We start from the raw sequence: 16209 nt of genomic DNA, 5'->3' as shown, positions 1-16209 counted from the left end.
CTGGCAACTCTTTCCTTATGTTGTGCCTTTTCTGAATCTGGGATTTGAATGCATAAAAGCCTTCAAGCTTTTGTTTCCCTTCAATTAATTTGGAGTAATGTTGATTGTGCTAACCCCAGTATAACAATCCTTCTGCTTGGCAAATTAGTCAAGATTTTTTAAAGTGATACTCTCCAAGGTTGGTGAAGCTGTGGATGAATCAACACTTTCACTTACTTAGAGTTCCACAAAACCTCTTGAAAGGCCCCATGTACCATAAGCCTCAAATTGGGCATATATGTTGACCCACTTCTTACAATTTACACTTGGGAAATAAACACAGATTTTTATAAGGAGTTCACTATACCCTTTTCATTGTTTCATTCTTTATAATAGCAAAATGTTAAAGTAACCTAAATGTTTCCAACTATGGTTTGGAAACCTTAGAAGGGAAGAGTCATGTTAAAAAATGACTATAGAGAATTGCTTAAGAAACATAAAATAGAGCCATGCAGAATTAGAAGAAATACATCCAGGGGCACCTGAGTGGCTCAGTCTGTTAAGTGTCTGACTCTTGATCTCAGCTCAGGTCTTGATCTCAAGGTTGTCAGTTTGAGCCCCATGTTGGGCTCCACACTGGGCTTGGAGCCTACTTAAGAAAAAAGAGAGGAGGAGGAGGGGAAGGAGGCAGAGGGGAAGGAGGAGGAGGGGAAAGGAAGAAGAAGAAGAAGGAGAAGAAGGCAAATGAAAATGAGTAGGGGAAAACTGTGCACACTATGGTGTAATAATATGATCTAAGAGCTATCTAAAATGAATGGAATGTGGATTATTTTAAATGCATATGCTCCTGAGGAGTAGGGTAAGTAGGAAAGGCAGAAGGCTTGCTATTACACCCACGGAAATCACAACTTGTAAAAATGTATCTACATATTAATAAAGATTAAAAACTAATAACAAATGTAAAATTGTTCTACTCATTGCGTTTCTCGGACTAAGTATTTTGATTCACCATTATTTAAGTTGCCATATCTTTTCCCAGCTATTCCTTGTGCGCCACCCCCAGCCATTGCCAATGGAAAATTCTTTAGCAGCGGCAGAGAATCGTTTCCATATGGAACCGTGGTGACCTATCGCTGCCATCCTGGACCGAGAGGGAAGAAGCTGTTTGAGCTTGTGGGCAGCTCCTCAATATATTGCACCAGCAAAGACAATCGCGTTGGCATATGGAGCGGCCCTCCCCCTCGGTGCATCATACCCGATAAATGCACACCTCCAGACATCGAACATGCAATAAGGGTATCTGAGAACAAAACCTTATTTTCCCTACATGAAATCGTGAGGTTTACCTGTGAGCCCGGCTTTGTCCTGAAAGGACCGTCCAGCGTGCAATGCCAAGCCCAAAACAAATGGGGGCCAGAGCTGCCAAGCTGCTCTAGGGGTGAGTCTGACAGCGGCTATGAAGGCACGGACAAAGGGCATGGGTTGCAAGAGGATCAGGAGATCAGTGTTTGTTCTGGGAGAAGGATGCATGGTGATCCGTGCAAGTTAGTGCTGTGCGATGAAGCATGAAATTAAGAAAGTATGCGTGTGTGTGTGCGTTTGTGTGCTTATGGATACGTGCCTTCCCTTTGAAAGCAGGAGCTTCATCAATCGAAGAAGGAGACATTTGGGACTCTCGTATAGAGCAATCCTCAGGGCAAAATACCAGCTCCAGTATCGCTCAGCTATCCTGACACCTGAGGGGCACCTCCCAGTCAGCTGGGCAATAAGCACTTTAAATGCCTTAACTCACCTACTCGTCACAGCACTCCTTTCCAGTAAGGCTAATAATTCCATATTGACCAGCCAGCACTAGAGAAAGTGCCCCTGGGGTTCTGGTCATGAATTTGACCTTGTGCCCAGAAGAGCGCAGTTTGAATTACCAGCCCCTTACTAGCTGGGAGCACTTTGGCTGCCTCCCTTCTATATTCTGAACTTCCATAACAGTAAAAGGAGGGGGTGGGAGTATCATTTGATTTCCTTTGTTACACCTGAACCCCTTTACTGATGAGTCTGTAACACCTCGGAAAGGATAGAATGTAGCAAAAGGCATTTCCGCATAACTGACTGGTACTGCGCACCTGTTCTTTCCACAGTATGTCAGCCACCTCCAGAAATTCTGCACGGTAAGCACACTGCAGGCAACGAGGCCAACTTTTCCCCTGGGCAGGAAGTGTTCTACCGCTGTGAGCCTGGGTATGATCTCCGAGGGGCTGCTTCTCTGCGCTGTTCGCCCCAGGGAGACTGGAGCCCAGCAGCCCCGAGATGTACAGGTGCCTACACCTTCATCTGTTTGCAGATCAATCCTTTTGGTCCTCACATGACAGTCTTACTTCTGTTTGTTGTTGTTGTTGTTGTTTTCCTAGTGAAATCATGTGCCGACTTCCTGGAACAACTCCCTAACGGCCGTGTGCTCTTTCCACCTAATTTCCAACTTGGGGCAAAAGTGTCCTTCGTTTGTGAAGAGGGGTGAGTGCGACCTGGCAGAGAGACAGGGACTCAGTACTCGATGCTCCTATCCTGACACCGGGGGCAAAGGGGGTCCAGCTAAAGAGAAAGCTGCCTAATGGAAAGAAGTACCAGAAAGGACTAATAGCTGACACAGTGACTGGGAAGTATGGTAGGATCCAGATAGAACCATGAACAGGTGCTTCAGAAGGAACAACGGTAAATACACTGTTGACCAGCAGAAGTAGAACAACAGATCTTGAATATTTAGGGGAAACATTACATGTATGAATGAAAAGTAATTTGTAGGCATGAAGGGATAAATATTGCAGAGCGGTGTTAAAAAGAAAGTTGGCATATCAAAGACAGTTATTTATAAGATAAGTAACATGCAAGGATTGTTTCAAGAAAAGTATAAACCAATCAGTAGTGGAATTTGGAACAGGAACGAAAGAGTGACTAGGAGTGTTTTTCAATCTAATTCTATGTCATCTGAATAGAATTAGGTCACACTGAAGGAGTATGAAGACTGATGCTCATGTTTCCATAGTTCATGAGCTGTTAATGGGAATTTTAATGACCTTGGCATTATGTTCCAGCACCACTGACAGGTAAAAAGCATGGACAGCAGAGCACTTGTCCTCAGTATATTTCGAGGACTCCGTGGCAGGCAGCTAATATCTGTCACCCAGCAAGGACCCGGAGGCAATCCAGGCAGGCGCTGCTCTGACAATAAGCAGATGTTTTAGGAGGATGGGCCTCCAAAGAATCCTCTCTGCTCACCTTTTCCTATTTTTCCTAGATAATTTGGCTTCACTCATCAATACTGTGGATATGCCACAGGCGTCATTCAGGAACATTCCAAATGTGTTGGCCAGAAACAGCAGTCTCTGATGTCTTTCCTCCCATTCTTTGATTTACCAACTTGAATCAGGAGCTGTTTTCCTCCTGATGCACTAGAGCGGAGAGTGCTGCGGTGCCCTAGAGAGCAGAGCTCCTTACAGAGGCAGACGGGGAGCTGTCAGAGGGCAGGTGGCACAGATGACCTCCTGAAGGTCGACAACCAGAGACCCTCGTTATTGCTCTGTCCTCACTGGAAACCGCAATCTTGCCACAAGTTCTGATTTTGCAGCTTCTGTCGCCTGAGCAAGCCAGGGAGCTGGGCTTTTCCACCTGGGATTTCACTGGGCCATAAACTGCATTTCGGCAGAAGGGGAGAGAGAAACGGTGCGCTCACCCAGTCACTGCTGTTTCTGTTCCTCAGGTTCCACTTAAAGGGCAGTTCTGCTAGTTACTGCGTCTTGGTTGGAATGGAAAGCCTTTGGAATCACAGTGTTCCTGTGTGTGAACGTGAGTACAAGGAATGCCTGTTCAGATCGGCCTCTCCCTCCTTGTTTTGTTTGCTTGTTTGTCCGTTTGGTGTGTTTTGCCTATAAAATTCCCTAATATTTGCCCCTCTGTTGATCTTCACTTTGTATCGACATCTTTCTTTGTTGCAAGGATTGTTTCTGGGGGAAATAAATCTGAGCATCACGAGTTTTGGGGATCATCCTATAAATGTTTATAAGCGTCATGTGTGCTACAAATGGAGAGAAATTCTTCATAGGCAGAGGGAAATTTAGATCCTGAGGCATTTTTTCTGTCAAAAATGATAGCATTTCATCCTTGCCTCAATCTTCTATTCATTCCTAGGCTCAGTCTTTTTGAGAAATTTTTTTGAGCACCTGCTTTGTGACAATCAGTGTTCTAGACACTGGGCATACAGCTGTAACAAAACAGACTAGGACCCTGCTTTTGTGTTGTTTACATGCTTGAGTAGAAGGAAAGAGAAAAAAATAACAAACAGGGGCGTCTGGGTGGCAAGGTCAGTTAAGCGTCAGACACTTGGTTTTGGCTCTGGTCGCAATCTCAGCATCATAGGATCGAGCCCCACATCAGGCTCAGAGCTGAGCTCTGACTCTGCTTGAGAGTCTCTTTGCTTCTTCCTCGGCCTTTCCTGTTTGTGGCTTCTCCCCCCACCCCCAATAACTAAATCTTTAAATATAATGACAAGGAAACACATAAATAGACTGTTTCAAATAATACCAAGTGTTATTACTAAAATAATTAGACATTGGGACTACACCTGTAAAGAACACAGACTAGGACCTTGCTTTCCTGTTGTTTATATTTGTTTTTAAGAGGACAGAAACATAATGTGTTAAATTCAAGAACACTACTAATATATTCAATCTGCCCATTTATTTTTTCATGAAATCAAGCAGGATGTTGCTTCATCTTCTGATCATAACTATTGAAAAATCTGTGTGTATAAAATAGAATTTTTCCAATGAATATTTTGCTCTAAAGGTGTTTGGAAATTTTGTATTAATTTATATCATGAAACTTGATAATTTTATCCTTCATATCTGGAAGTCAGCTATTTGAAAATCTTTACTTTCCTGGAATATAGTTAAAAAGCATGAAAGAAAAAAGAATACTCCCATGAACCCAGATATACCAAAAATCAATTACTAGAGTGTAAACATTGGTTAAGCTACTCCACCTTTTGATCAGTTTATTCATAATTCTTTCAAGCTGCTGGTATCCTCTTCCCAAATACAAATCAAATCAGAAGGGAAAGAGTTTCTCCAGATAGCTACACTCAAAAGAAATGTTATGTCTTCAATGAGGAAAAAAAACTATAAAAACCAGTAAATATCTCAAAAGTCATGACATTTCTGCATCTTCTGGTCCTGCGTAGGACCATTGGTTTGTTTCACTCATTGTGATGGCACTACTATAACCGTCCATTGTGTTTTTGAGCATAACAGCCTCAAGTCATCAAGAAAAGATTAAATCAGTGATAGACAAATAGAAAATGTATAATATATTTTGAAAGATTTCTCTGGTGTGAAGATCCTTGAGTTCAAAAAATATTTTCTCTATCTTGTACTTAAAATTGTATTTGATACAGAGTAGGTCCTCAAAGAATTCCTGTTGAATTAATAGATAATTTTCTTATTCAATGGATGATTTTCTTCTCAGTGGGGTTAAGAAGATTTTTGTCTATTTTAAAAGAATGAGCTCTCAATTATCCAGAAGTCTTAACTCTCCAAAGAGTTCAGGATGATTAAGTCCCTTCTGGGCTTTGATTTCAGTGTCATTTCACTTAGAAGCGTCTCAACAGAGACTAATATATTTATTTTGTGGTTTATACTCTTTCTGAGAGTTAATTTTTTAATTGGTAACACAGTCACATCATCCCATAATTGTGGAATCAACTCAGATTAAAATGTTAACGTTGTAATGCAACTTACAGCACTTGTGTTTTTTCCAGAAATCTTTTGTCCAAATCCTCCATCTATCCTTAATGGGCACCATACTGGAACTTCTCAGGGAGACATTCCCTATGGAAAGGAAATTACGTACACATGTGACCACCACCCAGACAGAGGGATGACCTTCAACCTCATTGGGGAGAGCACCATCCTCTGCACAAGTGATGGTCAAGGGAATGGGATTTGGAGCGGCCCTGCCCCCCGCTGTGAACTCGCTGGTCCTGCTGGTTAGTACCCATGTACCCCAAATGGATTCAGAACATCCAGCTACGATCCTTCATATTTCTATAAGATTATGGTGTTTGCTTGTGGATGCATTGTCATAAGCGAAGTGTCAGAGTTGCATGCCATAGCTAAAACATGAGTCCAGATGTGCCAAGCTGTGTTTGAATAGTAAGATGTGAATAACTCTTCTTGCTGGTGCAGTGATGAACACAGTGGGGTAAGAGGAGAGGGGAAAGGATGAGGGGAAGGTAGTGAGCACCATGTGTAAATCAAGAAGAAATATAGTCTTTGGAGAGGACATGAGAACAACTAGCTATGAACACTAACCGATGCCAGGATAACTGATACACACTCCCTGCAAGTTCATGGGCATGTAAAGGATCAAACTGGCAACATGGATATTATTTAGCTAAGGCTTTAGCTAGTCCTATGCTGAATAGGCTAAGTAACCAAAAAGACTCAACCTTGGTAGCTTAAGACCTTGACTCAAAGTATGCCCATTTGTCATCTGGCTTCTAGGCTGCACCTTAATCTTTGTCCTTGAACTTTTCTATTCTGAGAGTTAGAAGCAAGGAAAGATCAGCTCAAGGAAGAGTACAAAAAGAGGAGGCTGTTTCTTCCTAAGAACTGGCGGTTACCTGGTTCTTGAGGCCTGACCGTAGGCCTTCCCAAGACGGAAGCGGGAGTACGCTGGGGATGAGGTGCCACACTTGTAATACCACATGAGAGAGAAAAGCAAGCCAATGAGAAAAGACAACACATGATGAAAGGCATTTAACCTTTCTTTGATGCCCCTCCCCTTCCAGCTGGATGGTTATATTAGAATCCAGTGAGATTTCTTTAAACGAAGTTGCCTAGGCCACCAGCCACACATATTGAATGGGCAAATAGAAGCAGTCTCCTCCAAAAAGGAGATAGTTGAGTACAGACTCTACTCAAAATATGCAGCACGCAATCTACCCTCTCATTAACAAGACATAGCTGCTAAGACAAAGCGGCTCAATGGTTTAGTCTGTTTTCTCTTTGTTCTTAAATATCTGGCTTAGCATCAGAAAGAGAAGAGTGGTGAGTAGTTTCCTAGGGCTGCCATACAAATTGCCACTAACTAGATGGCTTAAAACAACAGAAATGTATTCTTTCACAGATCCGGGGCCCGAAGTCTGAAGTCAAGGTGTTGGCAGGGATGTACTCCTTCCTATGTCTCTAGAGGAGAATCCTTCTTTGCCTCTCTTGGCTTCTGATGGCTCCTGGCATTCCTTGGCTTGTAGACACATCATTCCAGTCCTTGTCTCTGACTTCATGTGGGCTTCTCCCCTGTGCCTCTGTGTCTCAAATGTCCCTGTCCTTTCTCTTAGGGACAACACCCTTTATTGGATTTAGGGCCCACCCTGGTAATCCGGGATGATCTTATCTTTTTTTTTTTCTTTTTTCCTTAGAAATTTTTTTCTCCCAATCAGACTATTGAAAGCTCCTTATAAAACATTAAAACATTAAGCAAAAGCAACCCACAGAAAGAAAAGGAAATATATATGTGTGTGTGTGTGTGTGTGTGTATATATATATATATATATATATATATATATGCCAAAAGCAGTAGCATTATAAATATCAATCGATTTTAAATATCAAGGAAGTAAACCATTTTTAAATGCCTTTCAAAAATCTGATCTCATCTTGAAAGTGTTACCTTAATTATAGCTGAGAAGACCCTTATTCCAAGTAAGTTACCATGGTGCAGTCCTGGATGGATGTACTTTTGGGGGGAACATCATTCAACCCACTACAATTAGTGACTGCTATTTAGAGCCAGAGAGGCTGCTTATGGTGGGCACCCTGAGAATGAGGTACAGAGGAGTAAATGGAGAGAGAAGATAAAATATGTGTTGATATACATGAATATATTAACACCAAGAAATGAGGATATGAATGGTTAACCCTACACAGAGGCAGTCTGATAGGGCTGAGGTAAGAAACCATTAGCTAAAATCCTTGCTTTGGTGAAACAAGAGCAGAAAGACCAGAAAGATGAATAGACTTCCAAGTAGTAAAATATTTCCTGATGAGTAGAAGCTGTTGGGAAGCACCCTCCTAAGGTAACTTGAAGGGGAAGAAAACCTTTTGCCATTATTGTAAGTCTCTGTTTCTCTGAGCCTATCTACCAGCTTCATTGGAAAGAAGAGGAAGTAGGGTGGGAATCACTCTGCTCACCGTGGTATTCCTGTGGTTTTACTCTCCAGGTTACTGTAAAGCCCCAGAAGAGTTTCCGTTTGCCAAGCCTACATCCCTGACTGATGAGTCTGAGTTTCCAATTGGGACATCGTTGAATTATGAATGTTCCCCTGGGTATTTTGAGGATATGTTTTCTATCACCTGCTTAGAAAACTTGGTCTGGTCGAGTGCCGAAGGTATCTGTAGACGTGAGTAACGCCATCCTGGGAGCTAATTCATGTATGTCAAAGCATCTGTGGGATCCAATTTAATTTGCTCAAATTTTGTAGGCAAGACATCGAGGTTTGCCCAAGGCATTTAAATGAAGGGTAGACTTTCTCAGGCAGCCTTTCTTATTGCCTGGAGTCTCTGTACCTTGACTCGATATTCATGTCACAGGAATGTCTCCCACAAAAGGAATCCCAGGGGAAATTTCCATTCACTGGTGTTGAACTTTGATGGCTAAAACCCGGAAATGAATGAAATAGGGACACCAAAAAAAAATTATGTAGGTCACAGTGAACGGTGGTTGGCTAACCCAGATGGAGGGGAAATCCCAAATTTCGAGGCCTTTGATTTAGGCTGTGGGACGAGAAAACAATTCTTTATCCATTCTTGACTTTTATTGGGAGATTCAGGAGTAGTCTTTTAAAAAGCAGTGCTCTGTAGTTGCTCGATTCTGCGCTCGTATGGTGAATTTCCTCAAAGTGGTCAGTTCTGTGGAGCAATCAGAAGTGTATAGGCTGTTCGGTATGCTACACTCCAGGCTGAATCTTAAAAACAAAGGTAAATTGAACTGTACACCCAGCCCCAAGTTCTGCTTTTTTCCCACAGGAAAATCATGTGGAGCTCCACCAGAACCCTTCAATGGCATGGTGCATATAAACACAGATACCCAGTTTGGATCAACAATTCATTATTCTTGTAATGAAGGGTGAGTTGAGAGCACTATCCCTAGGATATGAGTTCCAGAACAACAGTGCTATCTCTGACCTAGTCTGACACAGGCAAACTAGACTATCACCCGCACTTCAAAAAGTTAGCAACAAGGACTTCTGGATAGAGATGGTAGCTTGAACACTGGCATATGACCAAAGGAATATAAAAAAGAAGCAGCATTCTATATTCATATTTCAATGAGGGGAGGGCACCAGGTTCCTGCTGAAGATAATATACATGAAACCTGGTAAGATATTCACTGGATAAAAAGGACCAGCCTGCTAAATGAGTAAAGGGAGAAATGCTAGCCGAACCATGCATGCAATATTCTTAACTAAGATCAGCAAGTACTATAGCTGAGTTGGAGGACCTTGAAGTAGGGGTTGGAGGGGAAGTCTTAATGTAGTAGCTCTGGGAAATGTGAGTATTAACACATACACTGAGCGGGAACATTCATGGAGTTCTTGCCCTCAACCCTTCCTTGGCACAGGGAACCATGCTAGAAACCATTGGCTTGATGTAGAGGGAGCAATTAAGGAATGTGTATTAACTTTCACTTGTTACAGTAAATTCAGAGAAAAAAGAATTTAATTGGATTAGAAAAGTAAACATATATCCATTAGACATATTTGGAAGCCATGAATAACATAAAGATCAAAAAATTCACCGCCCAGCATTCTACCACTCATCATAATTAATATTTTGCTATGAATTCTTCTAGGATTCTTATCTGAAAATTCACATGTAACCCAGATGTCTGTTGAGCTCAGTTGCCCTTAGAAAGGAGAGCTGGTTAAATTGTACACAAGCATTATGCCATATCTGGAAAGCATCGATTCTGTCCTCATCACTGCCCTCCTGCCCCCAACAAGGACTTCTGATTTCTTAGTTCATCAGTCCTTCAAATGACTGTAGCCCCAGTCAACATCAATGACACTATCAAGACAGGTAAAAGAGAGCCCACAGAATGGCAGAGAATATTTGTAAATCGTTTCTCTAACAAGGGTTTCATATACAGATTATATAAAGAAGTCCTGCAACTCAACAACAGAAACACTTACAATGCAATTGAAAAAAATGGGCAAAGGATTGGAATAGACATTTCTCCAAAAAGGATATGCAAATGTCCAGGAAACACATGAACAGATACTACGTATTATTAGCCATTAGAGAAACACACATCAAACTCACTTCACGCTTTATAGGATGGCTCTAATAATGTTTTGTGTGTGTGTGTGTGTGTGTGTGTGTGTGTGTGTGTGTGTGTTTTAATGAAAAATAAAAGTGTGGGGAGGATGTGGAGAAGATGGAACCCTTGTGGTTGCTAGTGGGATTGTTAGTGGGCATGTGAACTGGTGCGGCCACTGTGGGAAACAGTTTGGTGATTCCAAAGTTACCATGGAATTACCATGTTACCCAGCAATTCCAATCCTAGGTGTGTATCCAAACAGACTGAAAACAGAGACTCAGACAGATAGGGTTTATCTGCTGTTCTATTTCTAAGTACATCTTGATAAGTTATATTTTTCCTACAAAATGACACATCTCACGGATGGTTTCAATTTCATTGGGATAGAGAGGACATAATATTTTTAGAAAGTATTTTATAATTGTACTTTATAAAGTTTCCTCAATATCTATGATGATAACTATTTTCTCATTTATATGTATCTGTAGATTTATTTTGTGAAGTTACAATTGGCCAAGTTTTGTTTGTTTTAATCAGCCACTTTAAAGAAACTGCTCTTAGATTTACTTATCATTTCTATTCACTTTTTCGTACTTATTGATTTATTTTATTAATTCCTCAGATCAGCTTCCTTTATATGTTCATATTTATAGTCCTTAAAACATCTAAAGTAAAATGTTGGGTTCATTTATTTAAAATTTTTCTTTTTTCCTTTTTTAAAGATTTTACTTTATTTATTTATTTATTTATTTATTTATTTGAGAGATAGAGAAAGAGTATGGGGTTTGGGGACAGAGGAACAAGCAGACTCCCCACCCAGCACAGAGCCAGACATGGGGCCTCATCCCAAGACCCTGAGATCATGACTTGAGCCAAAGCCAAATGTTAAACTGACTGAGCCACTCAAGTGTCCCTGAAATTTTTCTTGTCAAATAACAAAAGTATTAAGGATTTCTCTAAGGACAGTTTTGGCATCCCAGAAATTTTCAAAGAGTAATATTTGCATCAGCACTTATAATGAAGGCACTGAATAATGTCAGATTTATCTCTACAGGCTGTTGAAGCCAATTGGCATTCAAACTCTAACCTCAATATCTGTCATGTGAATTTGGACAGATCTGTTAAACTCTGTTTTCTTTTTTGTAAAATGGGGGCTAGGCATAATATTCACTTCAACGCATCATGTTAAAGATTAAGTAGGTGAGTCTATGTCAAACACTTTGAAGTGTGGAGCACATGACTCACTTATCATGTGTTACTCTTATCCTATAGGTAATCCTCAATAGCTGTTTTACTTTTGTCTTTGACCAAGATCCAAACCTTTGAACTTTGTATTTATTCTGTGGTTATTAATTGCTAGTGTTATTGTATTATAATGAGAGTGTATAAAATTTTGATTTTTCCCATGTGCAAATTTATTGGGATACACTCTGAGGAGTGATATGTTACAACTTTTATAAATGGTTCCTAGAGAGAAAGTTTACATTCTCTGTAAGATACAAAGTTTAACACACAATTAAATATGCTGTAGAATCATATCTGGGAGCTACTTTTAATTATTTGCAGCCTATTGAATATCTCCATAGATTTCCTCTACTCCAAACTAGTTCAAAGTCCATGAACAAATAGGAAGGATAGAAGTAGCACCACATTCCAGCCCTTACATTTCCCCATCGCTGACCTTATGTAATAGCCTTTTTAATGTCTGTCTCAGCATGCTTCTGCACAGTGTGTATATTGCTTATAGGGAAGGGAATCTCAGGGCTTTTCTTGATCAGTGGTTTAGCTTCATGGCCACCCGAATTTCTAATGTTCAGGGAAGCTAAGGAGTAGGCTTGATTAAAAGAATTTCAGAGAGATGGAAAATCAAGTCAGGAAAAATGACAACATAATTGCTACTGGAGCATATTAGTGTCTCATAATACATTCGAAAATATTCCCTGTTTTTTACAGCCATACATAGACTGGAACCTGCCTCACACTTTTTATTCCAGTTCTCTAACTTTGTCATAGTGAACACATTAAGAGCAACTCTATAGTCAAAAGTCAGGGGACACCCATGGTCCTGTGCTCGTAAGACAACTGTTAAATGTATGATAGAAGAAAGGCAGAAGGAAATACATTAGTGCTTCTCAAATTTTCTTTGGAGAAATTTTGAAGAGTAAATATTTGTTGGCACATTTGAAAAGATTTTACAACATACCCAATAAAAAAACAAGTAACAATAAGTAGAACTCAATCACTACCTAAATATAAAGGTGACTCAACGTGCCTACAAAAGTATTCACTGTCATTGCTCTACCCACATAGTTCCCGTCACCTTTATATCACTGTTTTTGGAAGACTTGGTATATAAATTAGGATTAGATTAAGCTGTAAAAGACAGAACAAACAAACAAAATAACAGAGGCTTACACAAGATAATAGTTTACTTCTCTCTCAGGTTACGACGCAGGGGCAGTCCTTCAAGAAAACAATAAAATGTACAAATCCAGGGCTAACAGGTGGTTCCACGATCCACATAAACCTGAGATCCTTCCGTTTGAGACTCCATGTCATCACATGGTCCAACTCCAGCCCGCAAAGAGAAACAATGAAAGGAATGAACACCCATTCCTTTAAAGACACTTTCCAGAAGTTTCACAAGACACTCTAGGTGCATCCCTGTAGACAGAACTTAGTCACATGGATATACACAACTGTAGGGAAACTTTAATGAAGGTGGCCAATGGGCCAGTTAAAAATACAGGGTTCCATCACTAATGAGAAAGAGGAAAGTAGTTACTGGAGATACCAGTAGACTTCCCTACAAATGGTCACATGTCTTGGGTAATCAAGAAGCAAAGTTCTTAGCTGTTGCAGTAACTACTCACTATTATATGACATTGCATTATACCCCTTACCTTTTACTTAATCAAGTTTAACCCTACTCTACATGGAATGTGTAGATAGCTTAGTTGAATATCCTTTGTGACATTTCTTACAGTAATAGTATATATACCTAATAAATAAAAAATAAGTGATGATGAAATGTTCCAATCTATGTGACCTACTTTGAATGATTTTATGGCACAATAGGTAAGGGCCCCCACCTTCTACATTTGAGTCAGCTTAGCAAAGCCATCATCCTATCCTTCACTCAACAGATATTTTTTGAGTACCATGTGGTTGAAAGTCTCTAGGCAAGGTGCTAGAGAATGTAAATATTTCAATAAGACATCTTCCCTGTTAATCAAGGAGCTTCTCATTTCCCGGATGGAAGTACACATGGATAGAATAGCTCTTGAGTTTCCCTAATGACAATTACAAAATGTCCCTTGATGAAGAAAGGCATTATTGCATTCAGTGGTGAAGGACTAGCAATAAACATGGATGAAAGCAGTAAGAATGTAAACTTGTCATTAGAAGTAAAGGACCAGTTTGCAGATGGAGATGAGTTTCTTCCTTGACATCTCCTATGTTTTAATCTTCCTGTAATTTGTAACCTATACCAGCAATTTTTTTTCTCCTGGTGACTCAAGTAGAAAATAAGTGTAGAGTATAATTTTCCATTCTTTGCTTCTAGGTATCGACTCATTGGCTCTGCTTTTGCAGCTTGTCTCCTCTTGGGCAGTACTGTCACTTGGGATAAGGAAGCACCTACATGTGAGGGTGAGTTGAAGTGGGTTTTTTCCCATAATTCCCTCTGTTCCATGCAAATCTGCCCCGTGTTACAAAGAGGAAATCCCTTCCATCTTGCAGAGAATAGTCTTTCAGATATTCGCAAATTGAAGTCCTATGCTGCATAGTCCTCCAGGTGTTTCTTTATTTTAGGAGGTTATTTATCTGGAACTGTGGATCTGAACTCAGGTAAAATTGCCCTCCTTTCCTACTTTGATAGGAAATACTTTCCAGGGTAAAGATTTTCCTCGTGACTAAATTGAAAAGACAGTGAAGAAAATAAAATTTGTCTCTGCCACCTCTTAAGAGCACATTATAAGCGCAAGAAGTAGATTACTCCCTTATGAAATAAGATCTCATAAATCTTAGTGATTGCCCCAAGCCTCTGGTCATCTTGCACTTTATCCTTTCTTTAAATTCTTCCAGGTTCATGCCCTGGTTGCATTTGTTCTTGACTAGTTGACCCTGCATCTTTTCAGTGGGATGCTGTAAGGTGAACTCCCAAAACTCTGAGGAGCATGGATGAATGACGGATTGCAAATTGGTAAAATATTAAGGCTGTGAAGAAATCAGAATCACACACAGAATTGATGACAGTGAAAGTGGGCACCAACTTCTGGAAGGCTTATGAGCAATATATACAAAGGCCTTAATGTAAATGCCCTTTCACCTAGTAATTCTATTTCCCAGAATTTATCCAAAGAAAATAATCATGGAATTTTCCCATGATTTTGGTTCACAGGCATTCAATGCAACAATATTTAGGACGGTGGAAAATGTTAAAAATCTAAATGTTCAGCATGATTGGAAAACAGCTAATGGAAGAAATAAGTATGATAAGTTTTGAAGAAAGGCAAAAAGTATACCATGAGCATTAGAGATTGAGATGCCTCACCCCAGTGGAAACAGATAGTATATTTATATATCTACATGCCTGAATATTATTCAGCCCCAAATACGATACTGTAGAAAATATATCCACAGCTATGGGAGCATATGCACACATACATATCTGAAACAATATACATTAAGTTGTTAAAAATAGTTCTTTTTGGACCATCATGTTCTTCTTGTTGCTTGTCTGTATTTTATAAATTTTCCCTAAGAAATGTGTTCATTATATTCACAAGTATTCATAAAAAGAAAATAACCTTGGCTTTTAAAGATTCAAAGAAATGGGGGCGCCTGGGTGGCACAGCGGTTAAGCATCTGCCTTCGGCTCAGGGCGTGATCCCGGCGATCTGGGATCGAGCCCCACATCAGGCTCTTCTGCTATGAGCCTGCTTCTTCCTCTCCCACTCCCCCTGCTTGTGTTCCCTCTCTCGCTGGCTGTCTCTATCTCTGTCGAATAAATAAATAAAATCTTTAAAAAAAAAAAAAGATTCAAAGAAATGGATGAGCTATATACAAAGTGCCTCCTTTACCTGCCAAAAATTTAAAATTTAAAATTCTCTGAAAAAAACTCAAATTAGGAAGATATTATCAATTTACTATATCAATTTTCTAGGGGATATCTTTCATGAAAAACGTTTCCACATCTATATTTATAGGTCAATAAACATTTAACGGAGTGGGTACTGGTTATCCATATACATGTATGCAAACATGTATGTAGACACTTGTATGAGTATTTAAAAATCATTATGTGATGATAGAACATAGTATTCATTTACCTCTGAATCTGCGAATATTTCATTTCTCATGCCTTATCTTTTATATTTTCCTCCCTTTTTCTTTTTTTGAAATATACTTGACATATAGAGTTGTGTAAGTTTAAAGTGTACGACATGTTAATTTGTTACTATCATACATTGTAATATGATGCCATTGTAGTGATAATTAGCACTTCTGTCACTTTAACATAATTATCCCTTCTTTTTAGTAGTTAGAATAATTAAGTTCTGGTCTCTTAGCACATTTGGTGCTCATCCTACAACATTGTATATATGCGCTGTGCTATGCATGATCTCTCTAAGGGTTTCTTTACCAAACATTGGAAGTTTGTCCTATTAAACAGCATCTGCCCTGTCCCCCCACAACCTAACCCCTGGTAATCACCATTTTGTTCTCTGTTTTTACAAGTTTGGCTTTTTTTTTTACATGCCACATGTAAGTGATGCTGTGTAGTACTTGTCTTTCTCTCTCTGACTTATGTCACTTAGCATAAGGTGCTCGAGGTCTCTCCATGTTGTAGCAAATAGC

General features: G+C 39.8%; 1 protein-coding gene and 1 long non-coding RNA gene across 4 annotated transcripts in view; one reads left to right on the top strand and one right to left on the bottom strand.

Annotated features, from left to right (window-relative positions):
- Nucleotides 1-5855, bottom strand: part of LOC130543093 (uncharacterized) — a 40392-nt gene extending 34537 nt beyond the window's left edge. Inside the window, exon 1 of the long non-coding RNA XR_008958126.1 lies at nt 5766-5855. This is a non-coding gene — a long non-coding RNA (uncharacterized LOC130543093). The remainder of the gene's footprint in view (nt 1-5765) is intronic.
- CR1 (complement C3b/C4b receptor 1 (Knops blood group)) overlaps nt 1-16209 on the top strand; it is a 109280-nt gene that overhangs the window by 66688 nt on the left and 26383 nt on the right. For all 3 annotated transcript variants that reach the window (XR_008958121.1, XR_008958122.1, XM_057308922.1), the window contains 8 exons: nt 1019-1417; nt 2115-2291; nt 2385-2487; nt 3731-3816; nt 5786-6013; nt 8249-8428; nt 9054-9153; nt 13913-13998. Coding sequence is in view for 1 of the 3 variants with exons in the window: in XM_057308922.1 (XP_057164905.1) it covers nt 1019-1417; nt 2115-2291; nt 2385-2487; nt 3731-3816; nt 5786-6013; nt 8249-8428; nt 9054-9153; nt 13913-13998 (1359 nt within the window). In the remaining 2 variants the exon portion in view is untranslated. The remainder of the gene's footprint in view (nt 1-1018; nt 1418-2114; nt 2292-2384; nt 2488-3730; nt 3817-5785; nt 6014-8248; nt 8429-9053; nt 9154-13912; nt 13999-16209) is intronic.

Source organism: Ursus arctos, unplaced genomic scaffold (genome assembly GCF_023065955.2).
Source record: "Ursus arctos isolate Adak ecotype North America unplaced genomic scaffold, UrsArc2.0 scaffold_78, whole genome shotgun sequence".
Lineage (NCBI taxonomy): Eukaryota > Metazoa > Chordata > Mammalia > Carnivora > Ursidae > Ursus > Ursus arctos.
The sequence above is the reverse complement of the archived record's forward strand: the minus strand, read 5'-3'. Positions and strand labels throughout refer to the sequence as shown.